A 27,976-nucleotide genomic window follows, 5' to 3' on the forward strand; every position below is an offset into this window, starting at 1 on the left:
AATCTTGAAAAATTTCCTTATCCATACAAGCATTTTTTTTGGGCCTTATAAGTCATAGGCAAATGCATAATTCCCTTCAAGGCTATTGACCGATGGTATTTACCAATTACTAAAAGCTGAATTCTGTGTTGGCCAGGTGCATTTGCACACATAAGAACTGTCACTATTTCTTTATATTGCTTAAAACTACTTGCTCTTTTTTCTTTACAACTTGTCAATTTTTTTGTATCAAACATTTCCAGTAGAGACTGGTTTCATCAGCATTGTATATTTGGTTAGATGTACGATTATTGTCATTAACAAGCTTCTCAAATGTCACACTGTATTCTTTAGCCACCTCTGTGTGAGCAGACTGTTTTACTTCTGCAATGTCTAATTTTCTAATTCCATGTCTTGTCTTAAATTTAGTTAACCATCAATTAGTAAAATTGATTGTTGTGTCAATACCCATTTTTTTCTTTAAAATCTTTTGTTTTGGCAATAATTATTGACCCTGATATAGCCATAACTTCTAGTCGTTTTAATCAAAACCACTCATGCTGCACTTTATCTAATTTTGGTTTCAAATTTTGGCTTGGGCTTGTGTAAACTTTTTCTATCAGCTACTTGTTAAGTTCTGAACATGCAGTAAATTTTAAGTTCACTTCCAAAGACTTCACAAGAAATTTTTCACAAAGAATTTTTTCACTTTGATGCAGAGTGGTGTAAGCAAAACTTTATTTGATTTACCAGAGGCTCAAATGATATGTTCTTCATTCCAGGTGTTAATGATTTTCGTTGAGGCCAACTCCTCTTCTCGTATTACATATCCTTGGCATGACTATCCAACTTGCAGAGAAAACAACAATACTCAGTGTAACCCTTTTGTAGTCCTAATAAAATTCCGATTACCATTAAATCACCACATATCTCTCACTTATACTTCTCATTAGTGTACACCTAAGAGGATGTTCTCCACATTTGGTATGTTTCTCTTTTGGGACGGAATAATCTTTTGTAATGCAAGAGATATTGAAGGAAGCATATTTCCATTTGGTAATAACATAGACTTAAGGCTAACCTTAGAAGCGTCTATAAATAGTCGCCATCCTTCAGAAATGTGCCTCATGTTCATTGCTGCCATTAGACAATCGACATCCTTACAAACAGTGAGTTCACCTTCTGTTTGATAGAATTTATAATAGTCTTTATTTTGAGTACAAAATGTTTACATTCACATAGTGATTTCAAAGATTCCACTGTTGTAGCCTCGAGGTCAAAAGCTCTGCCTTATCCTTCACAGTTTGAGATCCTTGATGAGGTCATTAAGCTCACTTTCTGTGATTTTATGTGGTTCAGAGAGATAAAGGTTTGGACAAAATGGTGGATCCCTTGAATTAGATGGCTGCTGTACTTCATGTATATTAAGTTGATGTTCATCAGGGTCTTCATCTTCATCAGAGTGTATATAAAAACAGTCGGGTGCTTCAAGAATAGATAGTACTTCACCGTGAAGCACAGTACGAATTGCAGAGAGTAGATTTAGGTATGCCACTGTCCACTTTTTCTTCATTGTCATCCCTTTTCTAATAGGAGGTAACAGTCTGTGACATGATTTGTTGGCTCCCTCCATATCATGGGTACTGAAAAAGGCATAAAACATTCCTTTCGATTCACCAACACATTGAGTTTTGATGAACAGGTAGTGCAGGATATGTGTTAGCCCAGTTCTTGTCCTGGTTGACTACTTTACACACTAAATACAAGAAATAGTCCTTTTTTATGGCTCGAGTTAAAGGACACTTTCTTGAAGATAACATGACTTCTCCATACTTTGACAGAAGTCATCCGGACTATTCACACAATCACAGAGCATATTAATCTTACATGACATAAATAATGCATAAAAAGTAGGAATCTCACAGAGAACAACCGTTAACTGAGAACAAATCAGCCAGTACTTAGCCATATTGGAGGATTACTGCAAAAGAGTCAAAAGCGCAAAAACAACGTATCGCACAGTGCAGAGCGAGGCAACTGTAGTCAACATGATTAGAGCATGATGGTACTGAAACAGCAGTGTTGCCATGCATGTTGCCAAGAGCCGTAGTTGATAATGTAGAATAACTCACTGTTATGAGAACCCAACTGTAATTCAAAAACAGGAGCCAATCGACAGAATGTTAACATTGTTTTCATGTTCAGCAGAATAAAATTAGTCAAGATTGGGTATTTTCATTTTCATAACATTTTACATATTGATCACTGTAATCTGCCAAATTCCTCCAATTTTATTCAAATTACTCACTTTCATAACACCAGAAGGAAGATTATTCCATCGATACTACTAACCTCTGGCTGAAAACAAATCATTATAACAAATTATGACAAATATCCAACAATTGACCATCCATCCTCAGTTTAAATTTATGCCCCTTATGTATGTTGGGTGAGGCAAGATTAAGGATCCCATCAACATTTAGCTTACTCAAGACACACACAAAGCTTAAACACATCAATCAGATTTCCTTTTAGATACCTAGAATTCAGAAGCAGCAATTTGCAAAACAGAAGCATACCTTAGTAAAAATACCCTTTTGTTCCCATCACCAATCTCATTCCTCTCCTCTTCTCTGCACACATTACAATATATCTGCAGCTTTCCTAAAATAAGGCTTCCAAATCAGTATTCAGTACTCGAGATGTGGCTGAACCACTACCTATACAGAATAATAATAACCTCATCTCTGCTGTAAAATTCCTGTTTATTATTGACTAAACTCCATAAGCATAGTGCAAATGGCAATCTGACTGCACTATTCTGAGAACATCATGTCAAACTGTCCTCGGTGTTCTACTAAAGTGTTGGTATATTATTCTGGGATTACTGCTACACATATGCAAGTCCTGACATATATCAATCTTAAATTTCAATTTCCACTTCTCAGCAGATCTACCTAATTTTTCTAGATCATCTTGATACCTTGATTAGTCACTAACTACCCTTCCAAAGTTTAAATCACCTGCAAACTTAGACATTAAACCTGATATATTTTCATCTATATTGTTAATAAATATTGAAAACAACAGTGGGCTCAGCACTAAACTCTGGGAGGCTCAACTAATAACATGTCCAAGAAGAGTAATGCCATTGATAACCACTCTCTGTCTTCTCTCACTCAATTATACCTTTATTCACAGCAGTAGCTTGCCCAAAATATCACATTGCTCCAATTTGTATAGAAGTGTGATATTATTGATACTGGTCCACATGTGATTCATGAGGAACAGTAACAAAAGCTTTTCTGAAATTTAAGTATATGATGTCAAAATTTTTTTGCTGTTCATTACTTTTTTAATGTGTGATATTATTGCATGCACTCGGACTGGTCAAATATGATCACCCCTTAACATATCCAGTGGCTCCATTATTTTCCCTAGAACAGAATTCAAGATTACTGGCATGTAATTGCTCAGTTCATCCTTTGATCCTCTCTGTGATTTGAGAAGACATTTGTGCATCTCCAATAATAGGGATCTCCCTTGACTCCAAGGATACTTTCCTAATTATCGCTAAAAGGTTAGTATTCCCTTTTGCTGCTTCATTTAATATAACTGAAAGAATCTCATTACCTCTAGGTACCATATTTACTTTTAGATTTGACAATTTCTCTTTCACTTTCTTCTCAGTTATCACAAATTCATTTATCTCCTAGTTATAAAAATTAAAAATATTTATTTAGCTGGTAGGTAACCTGAAGAGGGTAATCACATAATTATGCCATTCATATCTAGTGGGAAAATAGTTCATCCCTTTCCTTCTAGTGTTAAAATTAGCAAAGAATTCTTTTCTACTTTTCTTCACATTCTTAGCTAAAGTGTTTTCATAATATGCTTCGCTTCACCCCTTTAGTGACTTGATTGTAGACTGGTTTGTAATTACTGAATGGTTCTTTATCCATGCTAACTGATAACCATCCCATGCATTTTCCTTCTATACAACTAGTCTCATCTATATATCTGACATTCATTTAGGTCTAAACCTTGAACAGTATATCTTGTAGCTTCTATGATTACTTCGTTTAATGCTTCCCATTTAGAATTTGTAATTGGTAACATCATCAGTTGGTCCCATTGAGCAGAATTTAAAAAACTGTCTGAGACTACTGTAGTCATTGCTACAAAAGCAAAATGCCTCCACTTTAATTTTGACATCTGTTATTTCTTTAAGAAGATCACACATCATTTCATTGTGATCACTACCAACTAGTGGTTCCTTTATCCGGAGATTACTAACGCATGAAGATTCACTGCTAATAATCAGATCAAGAGTAATGCTTGCTGTTATTGTCTCTCTAACATTTTGGTATAGAAAATGGTCATTGAACAAATACAGAAAAGTTTTGCTACTGTGTGAGTAACTAACCACAAGTTCCAGTCAATATATGGAAAGTTAAAATCCCCATTATTACTGGCACACTATTTCTCTGTAAAGTTATGCATTACAATCATCACAGTTATTTAGCCTATAACACATTACTGCTCTCATTTGTTTCCTAGGGCTTATATCTTTTTGTAACTTTTTGATCTTTTTCTCACAAACAACCCTTCTAAGTACACGGACAAAGGGAGAGGTCCTTTAGGCACTTCAGATCACAACTTGGTGATTGTCGATTCTCCAATGGAGCCTTTATCTCATGGCTATTCCCAACCTCGTGTTGTTTGGCATTACCAGAAGGCAAAATGGGATGATCTGCGATATTTCTTTTCTTCTTTTCCTTGGCTGGATTACTGTTTCAAAACTTCTGATGTCAACGTTTGCTCAGTGTCAGTGAAATTATTCTTGCAGGAATGGAATCCTTTATCCCACACTCCACTTTAAAATCTCATCCTTTATCTAAACCTTGGTTTTCCAATAAATGTGCTCAAGGCTGTTCAAGAGAAGAATGCTGAACCTACACCAAAGCTCGCAACAATTGTAAAGCAGTTATTAATCAGTCCAAACTAGAGTTTGAACAGGCTAAAAGTAGAAAACTTGCTTCCTGACCTAATAGTAGCCGAGCATTGTGGTCTCTTTCCAAAGCTATTGGCTGCATCTTTTGCCCATCTCGGCTCCCACCTCTCTCCAACCCAGATGGTTCTGTTGTCACTTCAGCCAAGGATAAAGCTATCTGCTGGCATCCCATTTTTCTTCCAACTCATGTATTAATGATCTTGGTAAAACACATCCCACCATTCCCAACATGCTCCATTCAATGCCTCGTGTGCTCTTCCGTCAAAAGGATGTCAGAAGGATTTTGGCGAATCTTGATTCTAAGAAAGCTCCAGGTCCCGTTGGTATTTCTCCACTTGTTCTCAAAACCTGTGCTCCTGAACTTACTCCTATTCTTTGCCGCCTTTTTTCCCTTTCTTATTCCAAAGGTGTTTTTCCTTTGGCTTGGAAATTTGCTCATATCCAGCCAGTTCCTAAAAAGGGTGACAAATCCCTCACATCCAATTATCGTCCCATTGCAATTACTTCTACTCTTTCTAAAGTAATGGAGAAACCAATTAACTGCCAACTCTTAAACTACCTAGAAACCTTCCGTCTGATCAATGATCGCCAGTATGGATTCTGTCAGTGCCGATCCACTGGTGATATTCTGGTTTATGTTATCCATTTATGGACTAATTCAATGAAAAGGTTCGGTGAAACACAAGTAGTTGCTCTTGATATCTCAAAGGCTTTCGATTTTGTTTGGCATAAAGGTCTTCTAAACAAACTTCCATCTTATGGTTTGCCAACTGTTTTTAGTAATTGGTTATCCAGTTTTCTCTCTGATCGCTCACTGAGAGTGATGGTAGATGGCTCTCTAACTTCTCCACTAATGCCGGTGTCCACCCAAGGTTCAGTTCTTTCCCCCACTCTTTTCCTCTTGTATATTAATAACCTTCTTCCATTGACTGGAAATCCTATCCATAGTTTTGCCGATGATAGCACACTGCATTCTACTTTCCATTTTGAGAAACCTTGCCCTGCTAAATCAGCTTCAACTTCTCAAAAATTTGCTACCAATTCCTTAAAGGAGGATCTTCAGATATTTCTCCAGTGGGGCAAAGACAACTTAGTTGATTTCAATCCTTCTAAAACTCAGTCTTGTCTTATATCTCGCAAAAAGGATTCTTCTGCTCCTATGCTTATCTTTGGTGACACTCCGATTTCTAGGCAAAATGATATATCTCTTTTGGGGATTACCCTGACTTCTAATCTCTTTTGGCACAAGCACATTACAAATATTGCTTCCTTCGCATCTAAAAAACTGGTTTTATCTTTCGCTCTCAGCATTACTTTTCTTCCAAACAGTTGCTCACTCTGTATAAATTGCAAATCCACCCTACCATGGAATATTGTTCCCAAAACCTTTCTCAGTCTTCTTGATTCCATTCAGAAGAGGGCAGTTAGGTTAATTAATGATTCATCTCTAACAGAGTCTCTCCACTCGCTGTCTCATCGACATACTGTTTCTGCTGCATGCCTCTTCTACAGATATTTCCCTGGGCACTGTTCTTCTGAATTGGCTTCTATAATTCCCGCTCTTTCTTTCAAAACAGTCCAAACATGTGCAGCCACCAGCCAACATCCATTTACTGTCCAACTGCAAACTCACAGAACCAAATTTTCATCTTCCTCATTTATTCATTCAACTGCCGTTTTCTGGAACAACCTTTCTTCATACGTATTTCCTGGAAATTACAGTTTACAGAAGTTCAAGTCCAATATCAACAAATATATTCTTTCATTTTCTCAACTTCCAACCCAAGCTCGGTACTAAGTACTATAGGTTCTAATACCTCTCGTGTTTGGGGTTTACATAATAAAAAAAACCAAAAAAAAACCCACCAAACTGGATCAATATTACACTAGCAGCCCACATCAACTGGATATACACCCTTGATTTCTATGTGATTCTTAACCAACAGCATAACTCCTTCCTCCCTCTTTTACTGTCTGTCCTTTCTGTACACATTGTATTCACCATATTCAAATTTTGCATCCCTTATGTTAATGTGGCACAATGTCTCCAATATACCTACAAAGGCTGCATCTAATGACGTAACAAGTATTTAAAATTCCTCAAATTTGTTTATTATACTCCTAACATAGTGTACAGTAAAGTATTCATGCATATGTTACTGCTCTTAGTAAGCCTAAAACAGCCTATATATTTGCTTGTCCCATGAGGATGTGTTGCAGGCCTTGTAATCCCTGATGGCTTGATTTCCAGGCTATAAGTCTCAATAGAAGTAGTGCAAGAATCGCTTTTGCATCTGCCCAGGGAGGATCTATTAGTCTGCATGTCCCTGAATACACAGACTAATAAGCTAGTATTTTACCTACCCACCTAACATTGGCTCTACATCAGGAAATGTTCTTGCATCCCTTTTATTTTAAGTGTATCCCATTACTATGCAAATCCTCTCTCCTCTTAACAAGAACAGCTCATGCTGAGAAAATTTTACCACACAAGCCTTGCACAGTCTCTCCAGAGCTGAAATGATTAACAAGGCTCTCACTATCCCTTTCCATGCAATGTCCCTCCCATTGTGTCTTGGCAGAATATCACACAATTTAAAATTTAATCCTAACCTGTAATGTTTTCTCAACATTTCTCTCTACTTGTTTAGTAAATCCTCAGATCCCCTACTCATAATATAATTATTACCAACATGTACAACAATATAATGTTTTGTGCCCTTAAAGTATGATAGCTGCTCTACAATATCATCATCTCGGAGCAATATGGCCTTAGTTGCTAATGCTCCAAAAAAACCAAATAATAATAATAACAATATCATCAAAAATTTCCCCTATCAGTTATATCCTGGTCCTGTTTTCCACCTATCGCTTTTACAAAATATATTTTTCATTTCCCTGACAACAGAGTCCCTAGCAATACCTAGAAAGAGCAGACTTTCAAAAAAAAAAAAAAAAAAAAAAAAAAAAAAGAAAGAAAGAAAGTTCTGAGTGATCTCTGAATGATTTGGAATGCAAAACGGAGGCAACAAACTAATTTGAAGTACAAGTGACTTTCAGCCAAAAGGAGATAAAAAGAAGGAGTTCCCATGTTACAGAGTCATTGACAAGGAATATCAGGACAGCTATATTATGCATGTATGTCAAATTGAAATTGGGAAGAATCACAGGCCAAGTAGTTAGGACAAATAAGATGAATGGCGATGGTGACCATGGAAACCGATAACAAAGTTTGTGTCATTAAAAGTAAGTGGAGTTTGGCAAGTTACAGACAGAAATAAACGTCACTGACTGAGTTTAGAACAGAGAATGCATTGAAATTTTGAAATGACTGTAAAGTTTTTTGGGAGGCTTATTTCTTTTTTGCAGCTAAATTTGTTCCATTAGTTTGACTATCTGATGATAGTAAAAGTTGGGGATGAGAACATGACAGATTAAATGAAGAATTTTTAAATATATTGTACAAATGGCAATGTATGCCCAAATCAATAATTAAGAATGGTTTCCCACTGTATGTACACTACTCTGACTCCATCTAGTCATAACTGGCAGTGTAGAGGAAGTGCAACTATAACATTAGCTGATCTGAATGTGACTGCTAGTTCTGACTCAAACCACCTAATAGAAGAAATAGGATTATGTTCAAATTCCATTGTTTATGTTTTACTTAACCACACAATCACATGTACATGCACGCATGTCCAAGCGCACACACTTAGAATGAATATCCTCATTAACATAAATAGAATAATACATTTAACATATGTGAAAATAAATATATAAATATATATAAATAAATATATAAATGTATAAATAAATAAATATATACCTTCTGCTCTATAATTTTATAGAGCAGAAAGTTCATAAAATCCATATAAAAATACCCTTAAAAATGCAATTCGCAAACTTACCACAAGAATAACATCAGGTCCAACAATGCTACCAACAGTGGCATCACGATCGACAGTGGTCAACAGGGTGTAAGAAATTGTTCCCCCATATGAGGATATCTATATTAAAAAAAATAAACATCTCAAAGTATTCTTCAATAATAAAAGATAAATTTACATATTCAGTTTACAAGACAGTATTATATATAACACAACATAGAAACAGCATAACAACCTGAATACAATGATTATAAGCATGGCCGCTCCCTAATACTCTTTATGCAAACAAAACTTCACATGAAAAATGGTGACATCACTCAAACAATCAAACTTCTTATCATATGTAACTGGTCATGGTGGAAGTTAGTTTATCGAGTGCATCCCTTAAAATCCCTAGTCTTTCAAATAGATTTATTTCGAAAATGTATGAACAACAGATGCAGAAATCTGACTGGTGGCTCTATGGCATTTATTAAGAAGGGCCTAGTGAATTATGGGCTTTCCTGGCCACCAATTTACGTTAATCAGAAAACTTCATATTACCTCATATCATATGCCCAGATCCCTCTCTTCCTCTACTTTTTTTTATTTCAACCCCACCCACTATATAATTTTTTTGGGATTGCTATTCCCCAATGTAAAGTCTTACATTTTGCTACATTAACACATAACTGCCACTTTTCTGACCATCCTTGAAGCCTGTTCAAGTCATCCTGAAGGAGCAATGCTTGTCACTGATCATTACCGACTCCCCCAATCTTTACACTGTTTGCAAATTTTGACATCAGACCCTTTTTATTAAAATCAAAAACAACAGTAGTCCAAAAACCACTCCTTGGGAAACCCCACTTCTGATATTACACCAATCGGAAGAACCATTAATCACAACCCTCTGTGTTCTGTCCTGCAGCTACCCTGAAGTCCATCTTAGAATCTTGCCAGTAATCTGAACATGTCTATCTTATTCAGTAATCACTCATTAGGGACTGAGTCAAACACCTTGCTAAAATCCAAATAAACTATAACAAAATTGTTCCATACATCATGAGCAACTGTGTCAAAATAGTTTACCAGATTACAAAACGATGTTGTGGGTACTTCAGAATGAAATTTCTATCTATATGTCCCTGGATTTCGCTCTTAATCATTGCTTCGGAGATTTTATCTACCAACAGTAAATAAGTATGAATAACCAGTCTGTAGTTAGCAACTTTTCTCTTAGAACCACCTTTATATATATATTGGCACCTCTCCAACCCAAAGGAATCTAAGTTAAGTCCTCATAATTAACCTTAATAGTTCAATACACTCTCTGGCTGCCCTTCTCAAAATTATGTGGTTTATGCCACAACACCAGGAGACTTACTTGCTTTAGTCTTGAAATTTTCTATAATAAACAGTCAAAGGAAATTAAAAAATCATTATTTTCACAAAATCACTAATTTCAAAATCATTAATATATAATACATAATCCTCAACATGAAAGGTCTTCTGTCAGTAAAGACTGATGCGAAGTACCTATTCAATTCATCAGAAACACCAGCGGGTTATCTAAGCCCTTCCCACATCCAGTACACAAGGGTCCAATCTGATTTGTTATCTTCTTCTTTCTATTCACATAAATGAAAACTCCTTGTCCATATTCTTTGCTCCCTTAGCCAGTTGCCAGTACTCTTAGCCAGCCTTTGTTCCCTAACTTTATATGTGGGACTATTAAAAGATCAATTTGTCACTGTTGTCGGGTTCAGTACCTTTCCTAGCTCTGAAACTTTACATGCTAACATTTTCTGCTCTATTAGATTGGCCAGCTCTGTATTCATCCCTCTCAGCATCTTCCTCATGTATATATTTTCTTAATGATAAAAATGCATTCGTAGCGTCTGTAATTATTGCCTTAAAGGTATTCCATACTTCTAAGTATTCACCCTCCCTCTGCAATCTGTCCAATTAATAGATGCTATGTAGATAAAAGCTTTCTACTGATATATGTCTTCTATCTTCCCATTCTTCCTAAATACATTATACATACTACAGTGCAGCTTGTCAATCCTAATTTCCAGGTGCTGCCACATTTCTGTTAGTCCTATTATATCAGTTATGCCTGAATATCACGTTGTTTGGCCTATTAAACATACCATAGGGGAAAAGGAGGGCACTGACTCTCTTTAAAAATTACAGCTGTGAATTACAGGCTCCGAAAAAGCGATAAGTGTTTGCCTTTTTATTTACCTAATTGTTATTTTATATTGTACTTCATGCATAGTCTTATAGTTCTAGTTACGCTGGTTATTTTTATTTTTAATTTAGATAAAGAGTTTTTGTAGATTACTACTTAATATACGTAAAACCTTTATTTCGTTCGAATCTTGCAGGCATTGTTTTTGTATAGAGTGGTAGGGAATTCAAATTTTTAATTATGTTAACTAGGTAGCTCTAACGTATAATTATATATCATAATACACATCACTGTTTCTATTAGATAGCGTAGTATTGACATTTAATTAATTAAATTTATTGATCTTATTAATTTAAAATATCATGCCCCAGACTAGAGCAGCAAAGCAATGGGCACAAAGTGGTAGGAGTGCTGATATTGTTGGGATAGCAGAAACGTGGTGTCATCCAGATATAAGGAATGCAGAACTGGAATTTGAGGAGTACAATGTGTACAGAGAGGATAGACAAGAGAGGAAGGCAGGAGGTGTTATGCTGTTAATTAAGAAAAACATAAAATCAAAAGAAGTGCACCCAGTTGATATAGATGAACAGTGCACTGTTGAGTCAGTTTGTTGTGACATAAGCATTGCGAAAGCAAAAATAAGAGTAGGAGTGTGTTATAGGCCTAATGACTCGAATGAGTACAATGAACAATTGTACAGAGAAATAGAGTGGGCTAGTAAATCAGAATGTCTTATAATGGGGGATTTTAACTTCCCAGATACTGACTGGAACTTGTGGGTTGGTCACTCACACACTAGTCAGACTTTTGGGGATTTATTGGATGATTGTTTTCTGCAGCAGCATGTTCGAGAGGCAACCAGAGAGAGTAATACTCTTGATCTGGTTATCAGTAGTGATTCTTCTTGCATTAAGAATCTGCAGATAAAGGAACCACTAGGTGGCAGTGATCAATCCTAACCAGTGACTCTATTATTTTAGAAGGGACCAGTGTACTGATGTAGGATTTACTTAAAGATTTAATTACCATCAGAGGTAAAGGAAAGGGTTTGTGCTTCCGTAAAGGCAAGTACAGTGGTCTCAGACAGTTTTTAAATTCAGTACAGTGGAATTAACTGATGATGCTACCAACAGTAAATTCTAAGTGGGAAGCATTCAAAAAATTAATCGGGGATGCCACTAAAAGTTTCATACCTATTAAGAAATATTGTTCAAGGTTTAGACCTAAATGGTTATCAAATGAACTAATGAGATTCTTAACAGAGAAGAAAAATGCATGGGATGCATATATATTATCAAGCGACTCAGAAGCCTATGGCAGATATAAGCTAGTCTGTAATCAGGTCACAAAGGAGGTTAGGCAGGCAAAGGCAGATTACGAGAAATCTTTGGCAAAAGATGCTAAGAAAAACAGCAAGGATTTCTTTACTTATATAAACTCTAAAAGGAAGGGGATGAATCTGATTGGCCCACTTGACATTGATGATTCGACTGTTGATGATCCTGCTCAGATAGCAAACAAACTGATTAAGTATTTTGCATCTACATTCACACGTGAGGAATTATTAAGGTTTGAAAATGGCAGAAGGTTATCAAATTGTAGCAGGGTACTTAATGATTTTGTAATAACTGAGAGCAAAGTGGAGGAGAAATTGTTGAAGTTAAACATAAGAAAAGCACCTGGGGTGGATGAGATCTATCCAGTTATATTAAAGGAGGCAGCAAAGCAATTAAGCAAACCCTTAGCCTTAATTATGAGAGCATCCTTGGACTCAGGGGAGGTTCCCAAGGACTGGAGATGTGCAAATGTATCCCCAATTCACAAAGGGGGATCAAAAGGTGACACGAGTAATTACAGACCAGTTAGTGTAACTTCTGTTCTGGGTAAAATAATAGAGTCACTGGGTAAAGATGCATTGCAGGATCATCTAGACAAGACTGCAGCAATAATTAAGACACAGCATGGGTTTGTTAAGGAAAAGTCTTGTCTGACAAATTTGATTGGTTATTATGATGTGGTTACAAAGGAACTGGATGCAAAAAATAATTTTGATATCATATATTTCGATTTCAGGAAACCTTTTGACACTGTTGCGCATGGAAGACTATTGTACAATTTGGAGCAGAATGGTGGTAAGGGTAATGGATAAAAGGACGGTTGAGTGAGAGAAGACAGAGGATGGTAAACAATGGGTGTTGCTTTTCGTGGACTAATGTTATTAGTGGAGTCCCACAGAGTTCGGTGTTAGGTTCACTTCTGTTTTGTACATTTATCAATGATATTGATGAAGGTATATCAGGCTTAGTGGCGAAGTTTGCAGATGATACAAAGGTTGGCAGGGTTGTTAATGGCAGTAATGGCAGTGTGCTACTGCACCAGGATCTAGATAATTTGGGCAGATGGGCTAAGAAGTGGCAACTGAAGTTTAACCTTCACAAATGCAAAGTACTGCATATGGGTAGAAGTAACCCGAGAGAAAAGTACCAACTGTGTGGTACTACACTTCAGGTGGTAGAAAATAAAAAAGACCTGGGAGGAATTGTGCAGTCAGATATGAAGTTTTCTGAGCAATACAGACAGGCTGCCAGGGCAGGTCATGGGGTTTTGTCAATGATATATAGGAATTTTGCTAGCAGGGAAAAGGAGGTGATTGTCCTTCTGTATAAGGCAATGGTCAGGCCACGCCTTGAGTACTGTGTACAGGTCTGGAGGCCTCATTTTACGAAGGATGTCGATTTACTTGAGCGTGTACAGAGAAGGGCAACAAGATTGGTGAGGGGAATGAAGGGATCCTCTTCCCAAGAGAGGCTAAAGTTCTGCAAATTGCAGTGGCTGGAGACCAGGCACCTGCGCGGTGATATGATTGAGATGTATAAGGCTTTTAATGGATTGAGCACGCTGAATTCTGATGGGATCCTTCCACTTGTTCAGATTACAAACCTAAGGGGGCATAAATTCAAATTAAGAAAAGACAGATGTAGAATAGATATGTGGAAATTTGCCTTTAGCCATCGGGTGGTTAATTGCTGGAACAAACTTCCATCTGTCGTTGTGGAAGTTGATAGGTTGAATAAATTTAAGGAGGAACTGGACAGGCATTTGGAGGGAATGGTGTGATTTTTTTTTTTTTTTTTTGGCTGATGCTGCATAAGCTCATACACTTGCTTTCTTGCATCACATGCAACCACTACTACTACATGATACCTAATTTCTGGTTGGCACCATGTTTCTGTTAATCTTATTATGTCAGCATTAGTTGCCTTAACCAGGCATTTGAACATATTTTATTAACAACACTCCTGATATTACTGTAGACACATTTAAGACTCAAGTATTCTTCAATAGTTTTATACCTTGACCTACCCTTCAAGTTATTTAGGCTTGTTTCCCTAGCTTTATCTTCCTACTCATTTGAAATGTGGCCACCCTCAGAACCTCTTGCCAACATCAGCTGCTGTAGCAACAAACAAGAATTCTTGAGATGTGTGCAAGCATTACTTTGACCGATATCATCAGATAAATACATGTCTATATTACCCTATCCTTCCCCCAACTAGCAGTTTCTCTTAAACCTTAAGGGTTCAGGGAAATTACGATTAATATCCAATATCATCATATTGGATATTAATTAATCAGATGATGAAGAACAAACTGAGGATATCTTATGGTATCCGCAATGCTGCTGACAAAATCCCTTACACCACCTTTGTTCAAATGAATACCGTCTCTACAAAACAGATTCCTTTTACCTACAAGTGCAAGCCACACTGATAAAAATTTTCCCACAAGAGCCCTGCCAACAGAATTGCAGACACATTGTAAAAACCATTCTTACACTCATCCTAGGGAAATAAAGTTTATAACGTAACAAGAAAATATATTTATTAAACAATACTATTTACATAGGATGATTTTCAGCTTTGCGCTCGCTCTGTACCGTACAGTTAAGTAGGGGGAGGATTATCGTAACAACGGGGGGGGGGAGCTGGACGGAACACTAAAGTACAATGGGAGCACCGTAAAGGGCAGCTCAAATCACAATAAACAGAAAGTGGGCAACCCTTTGGAAGAAAAGAACAAGGGGACCAACTCCTCCTTGTGGAGAGAAAGGATTTTAAAGACTAAGAGAAAGGAAGGCACCATTGATGTAGCATACATCGTGTGGAAATGGCTAGCCGCTGGATGAAACAGACCAACTCCTTGAGCAGTTAATAATTTCAAGGAGCGGTAGAGAAAAAACAGAGTGGACTAAAAGGGAGAAGCGCATCGGAATGATCACATAGAGATATCTAGAAATTTCTGGGCGTCCGGAAGTTCCCTCAGGAAAGGAAGGGTCAAGAAAACGGAAGAAGTGGGTGAGAGCGAATGAGGATGAATCAGATGATGAAGAACAAACTAAGATTGGACCAGAATAGAAGGGGGTGGCGATGAACAAAAAGGAGATGCAACACAAGAAAGTCATGTAGAAAGGTTTTTTGGAGAGTTGTGGAAATGTTTTGAAGAAGGTGGGAGTTCTTGAATACGAGAGAGTTGGGTGAATCGCTGGAATGTGGTAGTGGGAATTGAAGCAGTTTGTTGCAAGGACAATTCATTAGGCAAGTCCTGGGATAGGTTGTTCTTGTTTGTTATTTGGAGCATTAGCAACTAAGGCCATATTGCTCCGGGGATATGCGGTGGTCATTCACTGACCTTTCCATATCCTCCGTATTTGGTGGTCACGGGCTCGACCTCCGGTCTAATCAAGAAGCGTATGCTATGCACTGCTGCTCCTGCCCGCCTGGCTATGGAGGCGCCCCTGGGAGAGGTCAGCCGCAACGTGTAAGTGGGAAGGAGATACCCAATGAAAGATGAAAACATATATGCTGGAGCTGAGTGAAAAGGATCGAAAAAGTCTCGGTATAGAGAGATAAGGAAGACATACCCCTTTATCAAGTGGAAATCTGTTGTACACCAATGGAAACAGTGAAAGGAGTGCAGGTGGAGTTGGGTTTCTGGTCCATAAAGATTTTAAAAACAACATTTTGGAATTCAAAAGTACATCACCAAGGGTGTCAAGACTAATACTCAAGATTTCTAAGAGGTACAAGCTAAAGATTATAACAATTTATGCACCAACATAGAGCCATGATGATGAAGAGGTTGAAGAAATGTACACCGAAATTGAGAGTCTTCTAGATGAGCAGAAAACCCACTACAATATTATTATGGGGGACTTCAATGCTAAGGTTGGAAAAAGGCAAAACAGTGCAGAAAGAGGAACTATAGGAAATTTTGGAATTGGTGAAAGAAATAAAAAAGGTGAAAGACTTGTGGAATTTGCAGAATCTCAAGGACTGTCAGTAATGAACACTTTTTTCAAGAAAAGGGTGAACAGAAAGTGGACATGGCAGAGTCCAAATGGATTAACAACTAATGAAATTGACTTCATCCTCACTAACAGAAGATATATTGTGAATGATGTTACCGTCTGAATAAGGTAAATGTTGGAAGTGATCACAGAATGGTAAGATGTACATTTGATATAGATGTAGGAAAGGAAAGGAAAAAACTGACTTGAGTAAATAATACAAAGGTCTTTGAGATAACAGAGGAGGAGAAAAAGCAGTATGTACTGGAACTTAAGAACAAGTTTGAGCTTCTGCAGACTGCTCAGGACCAAGATATCGACGAGGAATATTACAACTTTCTGAAAGTGATAAAGCCCAAGAAACCTATAGGGAAACAGAAATCCAAAGAAGAAAAAATTAGTCAAGAAACACTTGTCATGATGAACCGAAGACGACAAATGAGGAGCAAGAAAAACACTGACAGGGAGAAAATTGAGTATACTGAATTATACAAAGCCATTAGAAAGAGACTCAGAGAGGACATAAGAAGATTTAACACAAGAAAAGTAGAACAAGCATTAAGGGAAAACAAAGGATTTAAATCAGCAGCCATGAGCAGTAATACAGAAAGACAAATGATACTGAAACTGAAGAATAGCGATGATGTACTTATAAACAGCACAGAAGGCATAATTCAAATAGCAGAAGACTACTATAGAGAATTATACAAGGAGCGAAGGAATGATACCAGCAGTGGGGAAGATGGATTGCAAAGTAGCAATACATACGACATACCCGATATTCTTCCTGATGAGGTAGAACATGCATTGAAGAAAATGAAGAATCAGAACGCCCCGGGGGAAGATGACGTTACTGTAGAGTTGTTAAAATTGGGAGGAAGAAACATAATACAAAAACTGGCAAGGCTCTTCACAAAGTGCATTAGAAAAGGTGTGACACCTAAGCAGTGGAATAATGCAATCATGGTTTTGCTGCATAAGAAAGGAGATAAATCAGAAATTGGAAATTATAGACCAATTAGCTTGTTATTCCACATCTACAAGTTGTTCACAAGGGTCATTACTAACAGATTAGAAAGAATACTTGATGAGAATCAACCGAAAGAGCAAGCTGGCTTTAGGACAGGATTCTCAACTATGGATCACCTTCACGTAATATCACAGTTAATGGAGAAAGCAAATGAATATAAAACACCATTATGCCTGGCATTTGTGGATTATGAAAAGGCATTTGACTCCATACAGCATAAGGCAATGTTTCAGGCACTGGAAAGACAAGTCATAGATACCCCATATATTATGATTTTGAAGAAAATATATGAGAGTGCTACCTCCTTTAGACAAAGACAGTAGCAAATTTAAAATCGAGAAAGGAGTTCGACAAGGAGACACAATATCTCCGAATCTGTTTACTGCTGCCCTTGAGGAAGCTTTCAGAAGATTAGACTGGTCGCAGAAGGGAGTCAATGTGAACGGAGAGTACCTAAACCATTTACGATTTGCAGATGACATTGTGGTCATAAGCCACGATCCCAAAGAATTAGAGGAAAATCTTAATCAGTTATGCAGAGTTAGTAAGGATTTTGGACTAAAGATGAATATGGCTAAAACAAAAGTAATGAATGAACAAGTATGCCACAGAATGGGAAATAATGATTGAAGGAGCAGTAATTGAAAAGGTGGAGTCATATACTTATCTGGGACAAGTTATTAGCTGTAATAATGATAAATGGCTGGAAGTCAAGCGAAGAATAAATTTTGGATGGATAGCATTCAGGAAATATAGTCACATACTGAAGAGCAATATCCCACTTTGTCTGAAACGTAAAATAATGAACCAATGTATACTCCCCACCATGACTTATGGAAGTGAAACTTGGGCACCAAAAGAATGGAAGAGAAGCTGAGAACTACACAGCGAAGAATGGAACAAATTATATTGGGAATAATCAGACTGTTAGATAAGAAGAGAAACACATGGATTAGGCAGCAAACTCAAGTAAAGGACATTCTTATCAAAACTAAAGAACTAAAATGGTCTTGGGCAGGACACATAGCTCGAAGACATGATGACAGATGGACTAAGAAAATAACAGAATGGTACCCAAGAGGAGCTAGAAGAAAACCTGGAAGACAAAGGCGGAGATGGATAGATGAAATTCATGAGTTTTTGGGTAGTAAATGGATGGCCAGTGCTCAAAACAGAAGGAACTGGAAAGTTGCTGGAGAGGCCTTCATCCTGCAGTGGATTGAAAATGGCTGATGATGATGATAACCCCTGGAGAAATAGAGGTAGGGAGAGAAACGACCCTGTATAGTCTGGCTTCTTGATAAAGCAGTAAGGAGAGACTTGATAGTTCTATTATGCACCCCAGTATCATCGAGCTGATCAGACGCCCAAAGTGGGCCGGAGCAACTCATTAATACTCTGACTAGGAATCGCAGTGCCGTATGGAGAGATGAGTGAGTTCCTGAAGGAAGGCGAATTCCTGTAAATGAGCAGCAGTTCCCTAGCCGATGACTAATTCCAGTAGGAGCCTGACGATGTCCTATGCTGATGATGATGGCCGCCCCTGAGCTGAGAAAAGGGTCGTGTAAAGAGTGATCCCCTAAGTGGTATGTAAGTACTAGATAATAGCTTTAAGCTAGATTAGAAGGAAAGGACTCTAGGGAATGTTTTAATTGGTGATAGATGATTTGATATCGTTTTAGCAAAAAGGGAATGAGAAAGTCCGTAAAAATAAATTGAAGTCATCATACAGATAAGTTTAATAAGCAAGGTAGACATAGATATATGTACTCATGAATAGTATGTTTTATGTTGAGACTAAAGAGTGTTCTATGCACATGTAAATTTTGGAAGGGATAGTTAAAGAAAGAATTTAGCGGGGACTTATAAACCTAGGAAAATACATTTATAGGTGTTATGCTCACTACTGTAATCCCATTAGGGAAGTCTAATTGTTAGAAGGCAAAAGTACGTTGTGAGATGTAAACCTGAACCAGAAGGAGAAAAGGCCGAAGGACACGAAGAGTCATGATGAAATATGAGTTTTGATCATCTTTACATCTTAACACACATATAATGCTAGTAGTTAACATTATACTCAATTAATAATGTATGTTATATTCTTCTAATGTATATACTGGGAATAAACAAAACATAAACTTGGTATATGTTTACCAAGTGTCGTATGAGTCATTCTGAATACTCAGCCAGTCCAGAGGAGACATACACGAACTACTATCACCCCAGAATCTGTAATCTTCTGTGTGGTACACCAGTAAGGTGCTAATGTGGAAGGGGGTGAATTGGGGGAGATAATTGAGTAATACAAAGTTAAGAGAGGTGGATCTGAAAGTTAAAGTGATTTATTAATTGATCTAATTACACAAAAAAAATAAAAAGAGAATCCCCTCCCTCACAACATAAATGATGAAGCCCAGTATCTGTACAAATCAGTTCCAACAAGATGAAATTAATTAAGGCACTACAGAAAGTTTTATGTAACTTCAGATTTTGTGTGTACAGTAATGTCAGGAGTGTTGTCAACAAAATAATTGAATTTGAACTCCTGGTTAGGACAACTAATACTGATATAATAGAGCTAACCTTAAATCGATGATGAGGAGTTCAAGTACAGTACGCATAATGTATTTAGAAAAGTTAAGGAAGAAAGAAGGGGTGGAGAGGTCTTCCTTCTTATCAAAAGAAGCCTGAGAAAAACGGCTTTTACTGAGTCTGAAGTTACATCTGCCAGCTTAGAATCTTTATGATAGCAGTTGGAAACAAAGGAACAATGCAAGTAGGTGTAATCTAAAGACCAGAAGATTGGGAAGAATATGACGAATCTTTGCATGCAGGTGGAATGGGCAAGCAAACATGAATGTCTTATTATAGGTGACTTTAATCTGTCCCACATTGATTGGAATAAGTGGTAAAGAAACTCACCATGGGAAAAACTTTTTTAAATAAACTACCTGTGCTCTGCGGAGCCCTTAGGGCTCTGCGTACACTTCCCAGGGGCTCCGCGGACGCTCCAGGAAAATAAAATAGCTAAAAATTGAATGAAATTAAAGAATTAGAAACATAAATTAGAAAACAATAAATCACATTCTGAATAAAAATTTGCCAAGTTGAATTTTGCTGAATTGTTGAGAAGGTGAAATTCTCATGCTGTAAAGAATTCTAGAACAAGGAGTCATAAATTCAAATTACATGGCTTGAGATTTAGATTAGATTGTAGGAAGTTTTCTTTTAGCCAGTGACTCGTTAATTGCTGGAGCAAGTTGCCCTCAAAGGTAGTTGAAGCTGACAGTTTGAATAAATTCAAGGTCAACTGGATAGTTATCTGTGCGAGGAGGGAAGCATATAATTTGAATTTTCTTATCTACTGGTTTTTTTTTTTTTTTAATGCATTTATTTATTTTTTTTGCCACGGCAGCAAAAGCTTGTGGCTTCCTTGCACTATAAGACAAATACTATTACTATAGCTATTACCATTTTTGTTGGCAATTGACATATATATATATATGAGGTGCTATCCAAATGTTCCCAAAATTTGAATGTTGCATGGAACCTACGTCTAGTACGGACTTTTGGCGCTAAGTAACTCTGCATACATCCTTTATGAATCAGTGTGTCATGTGACATCAGGCTGGATAGAGTCATTGAATATTTATGGCAGTTCTTTGGTAGTGTGCTTTACGTAGTTTGCGATTGTTGCGATGGCTGATGTGAGACAGCAACGTGCTTGAATAAAGTTTTGTTTCCTTCTTAACAATACAGCAGCAGCAGAAACCCATAAGAAGTTGAAACAAGCTTTTAGTGACAATGCTTTATGCCAGACGCATACCTACTACTGCTTTAACTATTTTAAAAATGGTCGAACGTTGGTTAATGACAACGTTCGTTCTGGGGGTCCATCATCAAGCACCACCCCGGAAAATATCCCAAAAGTACAGGCAGCGATCTGTGAAGACTGCAGGCAGACTATCCACAACATGTGTGGCATTGTAGGCTATCATGCGACATGTGTCAGTGGATTTTCTCAGACGAGTTGAACATGAGGATTGCAGCCAAGTTCGTGCCGTGGTTACTGAGTGATCAAAACTTCCTTTCTACGGTCGTCATTGGTGACAAGAATTGGGTATATGGGTATGACCCTGAAACCAAGCAACAATCATCTCAGTGGACGAGCCCATTTTCGCCCCAAACTGAAGAAAGCCTGACAAGTGAGGAGCAATGTGACGCCTGTGCTGATCTGTTTTTTTTTCGGACACTGACGGAATTATCCATAAGGAATTCATCCCAACAGGCCATACCATCAGCAGAAAGTTCTACTGCGATGTCCTGAGGCAGTTAAGAGAAGCCATCAGGAAGAAACGTCCAGAGACAGTGGCACACAAAGAACTGGGTCCTTCATCATGACAATGCACAATCCAACACATCTCTTGCCATGGTGCAGTTTTTGGCATCCAACAATATGACAATCATCCCCCACCCCCTTTATTTTCCAGACTTAGGCCCCTGCAACTTCTGCCCCTTCCCAAGAATGAAAATTAAGCTGAAGGATCAAAGATTTGACAGCGTAGGTGATATCCAAACAGAATCGTAAGTGGTGCTGAAAACTATGACGAAGAAGGACTTTCAGGATGCATTCAAATCATGGGAGAAGCACTGGGATTGGTGTTTACACTCTCAAGAGGACTACTTTGAAGGTGATGAATAAGACCCAGGGTGAATCTAATTTATTTTATAAATACATTTCGGGAACTTTTGGGTAGACCTCATATACAGTATATACAAAAATTGAACTTCATCCTTGTCATATTATTGTCATTTCTGATTTTTAATTATTTTATTCCTTCAATTAGTAAAACACACAAAATTAATTTTTTAATTATTTAAAAAAAAATTGTTTCGCCAAAGAAAGTATTGTTGAAATGTTCACCAAAAAATCAAGAAAAATACTCAAATCATCACATGCATAGATAGAAACGATCAATGGGGGGAATAGGGCTATAGTGGACTATGGTATTTCTTGCACTTAACTGGGGGGGGAGGATATTTAAGGTTTTTTTTTCCTGAAGGCCAGCTTCACATTCATTCTAGTGGAGAAGTACTACAATTTGTTTCTATTTAATCCTCTCACATACGTGTTATTTTACCTCCCTGTGAGACATCACCTAAGATTAAAAGAAAATTAACATGGACCTGACTAGCCAATACAATATTGGAGCAAGTCAAACCTAAAAGGATGAAAATCAGCTCCTCTTGGTCTGCTATATCTTTCTTTTACTATGCATTCATTAAAAACACAACCTGTTGGGAAAATTTTCCCATTCTTAGGTTAGAAGACTTTAGAGGCTATGGTCAGTTCACCAAAATTGATCAAATGGCTATGTTCAAGTGATCTTTGAATAGAAACCTCACATTAATCAGCAAAGAAACAAATTCAATGATAATCCTGAAGGATTATCATTGAATATGTGGAGGCACTGTGGTGCAACAGAAACCAGCTGCCTTTCTCTTGTCATTGTGGCCTCACCTCACCTGGGAAATGTGCTTCAATAGTCTTTGAAGCACCTGTCCATAGAACACAGTATTGACTCTCTTCCCTTCAGGCACAAACTCCTTGTGAATCACACTCTGTTTGTTGACAAACATGATCATTAGTGTCTCAATCCCAGACTTCTGTAAACAAAATGTTTTGGGCCTAGGTATTGATTTTGAAATCTGTTTATGCTCTGATGCTTTGAGTCTGGGTCATACAAAAACACCCAACACTAATCTCCAGTGACAATACAGTCAGGAAAATTAGGATTGTCTTACAAGTCTGGATGAAGTCTTGTTGTTTTTGCTCATTCGTGATAATGTGCACAAAAAATTTGGCACATTCCTTTTCACCAAATCTTCAGGCAGAATATCACAAATCGTCTCCTTATTCATATAAAACTCAATAGCCATCAGTCTGAAGTAGAAACAATGATCTCTTGCTACAATTTCCCAAATGTTTGAAACTCTGCCTTCATTTTGAGAGGTTGACTGATGCCCACTTCTTGGGTCATTGTGAACAATGACCCAAGTTTGCAGATGATACAAAGGTTGGCAGGGTTTTTAAGGACACTACTGATGCTATGCTGCTGCAACAGGATCTGGAAAGGTTAAGCAGATGGGCTGAGAGGTGGCAAATGAAGTTTAACATTGACAAATGTAAAGTACTACATATGGGAAACAGCAACCCCAGAGCAACGTAACATATCAACTCTGTGGTACTACACTGACAGTGTTAGAGAATTAAATGGACCTGGGGGTAATTGTGCAGGCAGATATGAAGTTCTCTGAGCAGTGCAGACAGGCTGCAAGAGTAGCTCATTGTGTCTTGTCAATGATATACAGGAATTTTTCTAGCAGGGATAAGGAGGTGATTATTCCCTTGTATAAGGCAATGGTCAGGCCACACCTTGAGTACTGTATACAGGTCTGGATACTTCATTTCAAGAAGGATGTAGAGCTGCTGGAACAAGTACAGAGAAGGGCAACAAGATTAGTGAATGGAACAAAGGGTTGCTCTTACGAAGAAAGGCTTAAGTTTTGCAAATTACAGTGTCTGGAGACTAGGCAAAGGCGAGGTGATCTGATAGAGATGTATAAAGCCTTGAATGGTTTGAGCATGCTCAATGCTGATGGGATTCTTCCTCTTGCTCAGAATGATCACCTAAGAGGGCATAAATTCAAATTGAGGAAAGACAGATGTAGGATAGATGTGCGAAAATTTGCCTTTAGCCAGTGGGTAGTTGGTTGGTGGAACAGACTTCCATCCCTTGTTGTGGAAGTTGAAAGCCTAAATAAATTTAAGGCTGAGATGGACAGGTATTTCGAACAAACGGAGGGGTGAAGTGGAAGTTTTTTTTTTTTTTTTTTTTGGCTGATGCTGCATAAGCTTACTTTCTTGCATCATATGCCTCTACTAATGCTAATGCTAAACATCCTCAAGTCCATCTCATCTCTGAACTGCTTATACAATTTAAGCATGCTGGTATGAATTCACATTTCCTCATCATAAACAGTTCTTAACATTTCATATATTTCTATTATAGATTTTCTTAGTTTAGAGCAAAATTTGATATTCGTTCATTGCTCCACTGCAAAATCTGTATATGAATATTAACACAGAATGTTAATGCTATTAACAAAACTGGTTGTTACTTAAAAACTATCAGACAGCTGGACAATCTCTGTAGTGCTATCTGCTGGAGTACGTTTGAATTACAACATATCACTTTCATTTATTTCAAACTCACTGAGCAAGAGTGCAACACAGTCTGGGAACTTTATTGCCACACCTCATATATACTCAATTTGAGAAAAAATGACAATGAATACTAGTCAGAGAAATATATATACTTCTGCAATGGAAAATTTAAAAATATTAATTCTTTTCCTTAAGGAATTCAGGATGAAACATATGAATTTTTTTTTTTTTAATTTCTTTCACATAATAAAGGGTTTTTATAGCCACAATGCAGAGTGTTGAATAAAAATTGTATATAAAAACAAGCACTACGTTCATTATGCATAATTGTACACACCCTCTGAAAAAAGGGAGAGAGCGATTCCATATTTTGGGATATAATTTGCTGTTTAATATGTGTAATCTATGCAAAATGATAATATTTTTCTCTTTTAGCACTAGCAGTTGTTTAATTGGCTTAATTTAGTGTGAATCATTGATGCAAATTACATCTACTTAGGCTGGTCATGGAGCACTTGTGTGAACTGCTGACTACCTTGGCATTACCTGAGCAGATAAGTGCAAAAAGACAATATACCCTATGTGTAAAAGGCTGGAAAAATATGTCTGATTACATTTTGCAAAATTTTACCTTGCTTATAGAGAATTAAATCTATTATTTTATAGTCATAAAATTGGATCACTATTTACAAAATAAATTAACCATGGAAGATGCTCCAGGAACTCAGTACACACTACTTTGCTGAGCTAAGTCAAAAGATGAAGAGATAAAAAATTTATCACATACTTCTTAATTTAAATTTAGCAATTTGTTTAATGTCCTGAAATTGGCACTTTTTTATGATTTATTTATTATAGTTTATAGTTGTATGGAATATTTTTTTTCATGCAATTTCCTTGGTTAATCTTTACATAATTTTAATATCATATACACTGTACTTTGATTTCAGGAAAGCTTTGGATACTGTTGCACATGGAAGACTACTGTAGAAATTGGAGCAGAATGGCGTTAAGGGCGAGTTGATACAATGTTTAGAAGGGTGGTTGAGTGGGAGAAGACAGAGAGTGGTAGTTAATGGACAATGCTCTTCGGGGATTAATGTTATTAGTGGAGTTCCCAAAGGTTCGGTGTCCCACTGTTTTGTATATTTATCAATGATACTGATGAAGGCGTATCAGGGATAATGTCCAAGTTTGCAGATGATACAACGGTTGGCAGGGTTAGTAATAACAGTATGCTATGGCAACAGGATCTAGAAAAGTTGGGAAGATGGGCTGAGGAGTGGCAATTAAAGTTTAACATTGACAAATGCAAAGTACTGCATATGGATAGAAGTAATCCCAGAGAAACGTACCAACTGTGTGGTAATACACTCGGGGTAGTGGAGAAGGAGAAAGACCAAGGAGTAATTGTGCAGTCAGGTATGAAGTTTTCTGAGCAGTGCAGACAGGCAGCCAGAGCAGGTCATGGGGGTCTAGTCAATGATATACAAGAATTTTGCTAGTAGGGAGAAGGAGATTATTCCTTTGTATAAGGAAATGGTCAGGCCACGCCTTGAGTACTGTGTACAGGTCTGGAGGCCTCATTTTAGGAAAAATGTAGAATTGCTAGAATGAGTACAGAGAAGGGCAACAAGATTGGTGAAGGAAACCAAGGGGTGCTCTTACCAAGAAAGACTTAAATTCTGCAAATTGCACTGTCTGGGGACTAGGCACCTGCAAGGTGATCTGGTTGAGGTGTATAAGGTCTTGAATGGGTTGAGCATGCTCAATGCTGATGAGATTCTTCCTCTTGCTAAGATTAAAAACCTGAGGGGGGACATAAATTCAAATTGAAGAAGAACAGTTGTAGAATAGATGTGCGGAAATTTGCTTTAGCCAGTGGGTAGTTAATTGCTGGAACAGACTTCCATCTGTTGTTGTGGAAGTTGATAGCTTAAATAAATTTAAGGCTGAACTAGACAAACATTTGGAGTGACCGGATGGGTGAAATGGGAAGGGGTTGTTTTTTTTTGTTGATGCTGTATAAGCTTGCTTTCTTGCATCGTATGCCTGCTATCTCCACCCAGAAGCTTGATACTGCAACAATAACATAAGGCAAACACTTAAAGCTAAAATGCCTCATTAATTAATAACTACAAAAATTAATTAATTAATAACTACAAAAAATTAACTAATCTTTTTATACCTAATTTATTAATATTAACAGCACTGATATTAATCATTGTAACACTGTTAATTAGCAATTAAATAACAATTTAATATGACAGATTACTAAAACGGCTGAGTTGGATGCTACCAACTTCCAAATTTAAATATATTATATTATGTTACTTATTTCTGCACACATTAATCATGTTTTATATTTAAATAGCATCCCTTAGTTTTTGATAATTATTTTAAGCTGACTGGTTAAAAGCAATCAGTTAATATGATATTATGCAGAATCAGGATTATTTTCATATATAATGGTATGTTGTGCTTCCACAACTGCCTTCGGAGAACGAGCTGAAAGCAATAAAAAGAATATCCAAAAACAATAAAAAGAATACACAAAAACAATTTAAGGCTGAGCTCAATTACATGCAGAATTACCAGATAAGCCTAAAGGATTGTGCATTTTATGTTTTGGATGAAATATCCTTAAGAACAGCTGGAGATTATTGAGTTACAAGTGGAAATTCAGTTTTTGACTGGCCAAATTGGAAAAGGATTTTACTTTCAGCGCTTGTAAAACCAGTCATAAAAATGAGAAGCACCAATCTAATCTAACCTACTCGACCATTGTAAGGTTCAAACACATGCTAAATGTAGATTACAATGAAAAACCATAGCTGCCAGCTAAAGCGCTTGTAATTTTGGTTCATGGACAGCATCAAAACTATAAACAAATGAATGGTCCCTCCCCCCCCCTCTAACTCCACCTCAACCATAAAGAACTGTTTTGAAAGTACTATTAGCTTTAACAGAAACTATAGGCTGAATGTCATGTCGATAGTTTGTGACTGGTTTGTGCGTGATTAGGCTGAATGCTATGTAAATAGTTTTTAAAAGCCACACTTTTTCATTGATTAAAAAAAAAAGCTTTATATAATGTCCAGCATTTGTGGAAGAGTTTAAAAATAAAAAAAATAAATAAAACAATTATGATATTCAGTTACCTGGTAATAAAGGGCTGAAGTTCATTATTATCTAATTAAAAGTAGATAATAAACTTGCTTTAATAATTTGCACTATTGGTGAGTCTATGGCACTCCAAAAATGGAATAGGTTTGAATGATCCTAAACTGTACCTCTTAAAAGGGAACA

At 37.1% G+C, this 27,976-nt stretch overlaps 1 protein-coding gene across 1 annotated transcript in view; it reads right to left on the bottom strand.

Moving 5' to 3' along the window:
* LanA (laminin subunit alpha) overlaps nt 1–27,976 on the bottom strand; it is a 1,178,005-nt gene that overhangs the window by 624,741 nt on the left and 525,288 nt on the right. The window contains exon 26 of the mRNA XM_090374120.1: nt 8,905–9,003. Within this exon, the coding sequence (XP_090230246.1) occupies nt 8,905–9,003 (99 nt within the window). The remainder of the gene's footprint in view (nt 1–8,904; nt 9,004–27,976) is intronic.

Source organism: Mastigoproctus giganteus, chromosome 5, assembly GCF_048544385.1.
Source record: "Mastigoproctus giganteus isolate SK-2022 chromosome 5, ASM4854438v1, whole genome shotgun sequence".
In the NCBI taxonomy this organism is placed as follows: Eukaryota; Metazoa; Arthropoda; class Arachnida; order Uropygi; family Thelyphonidae; genus Mastigoproctus; species Mastigoproctus giganteus.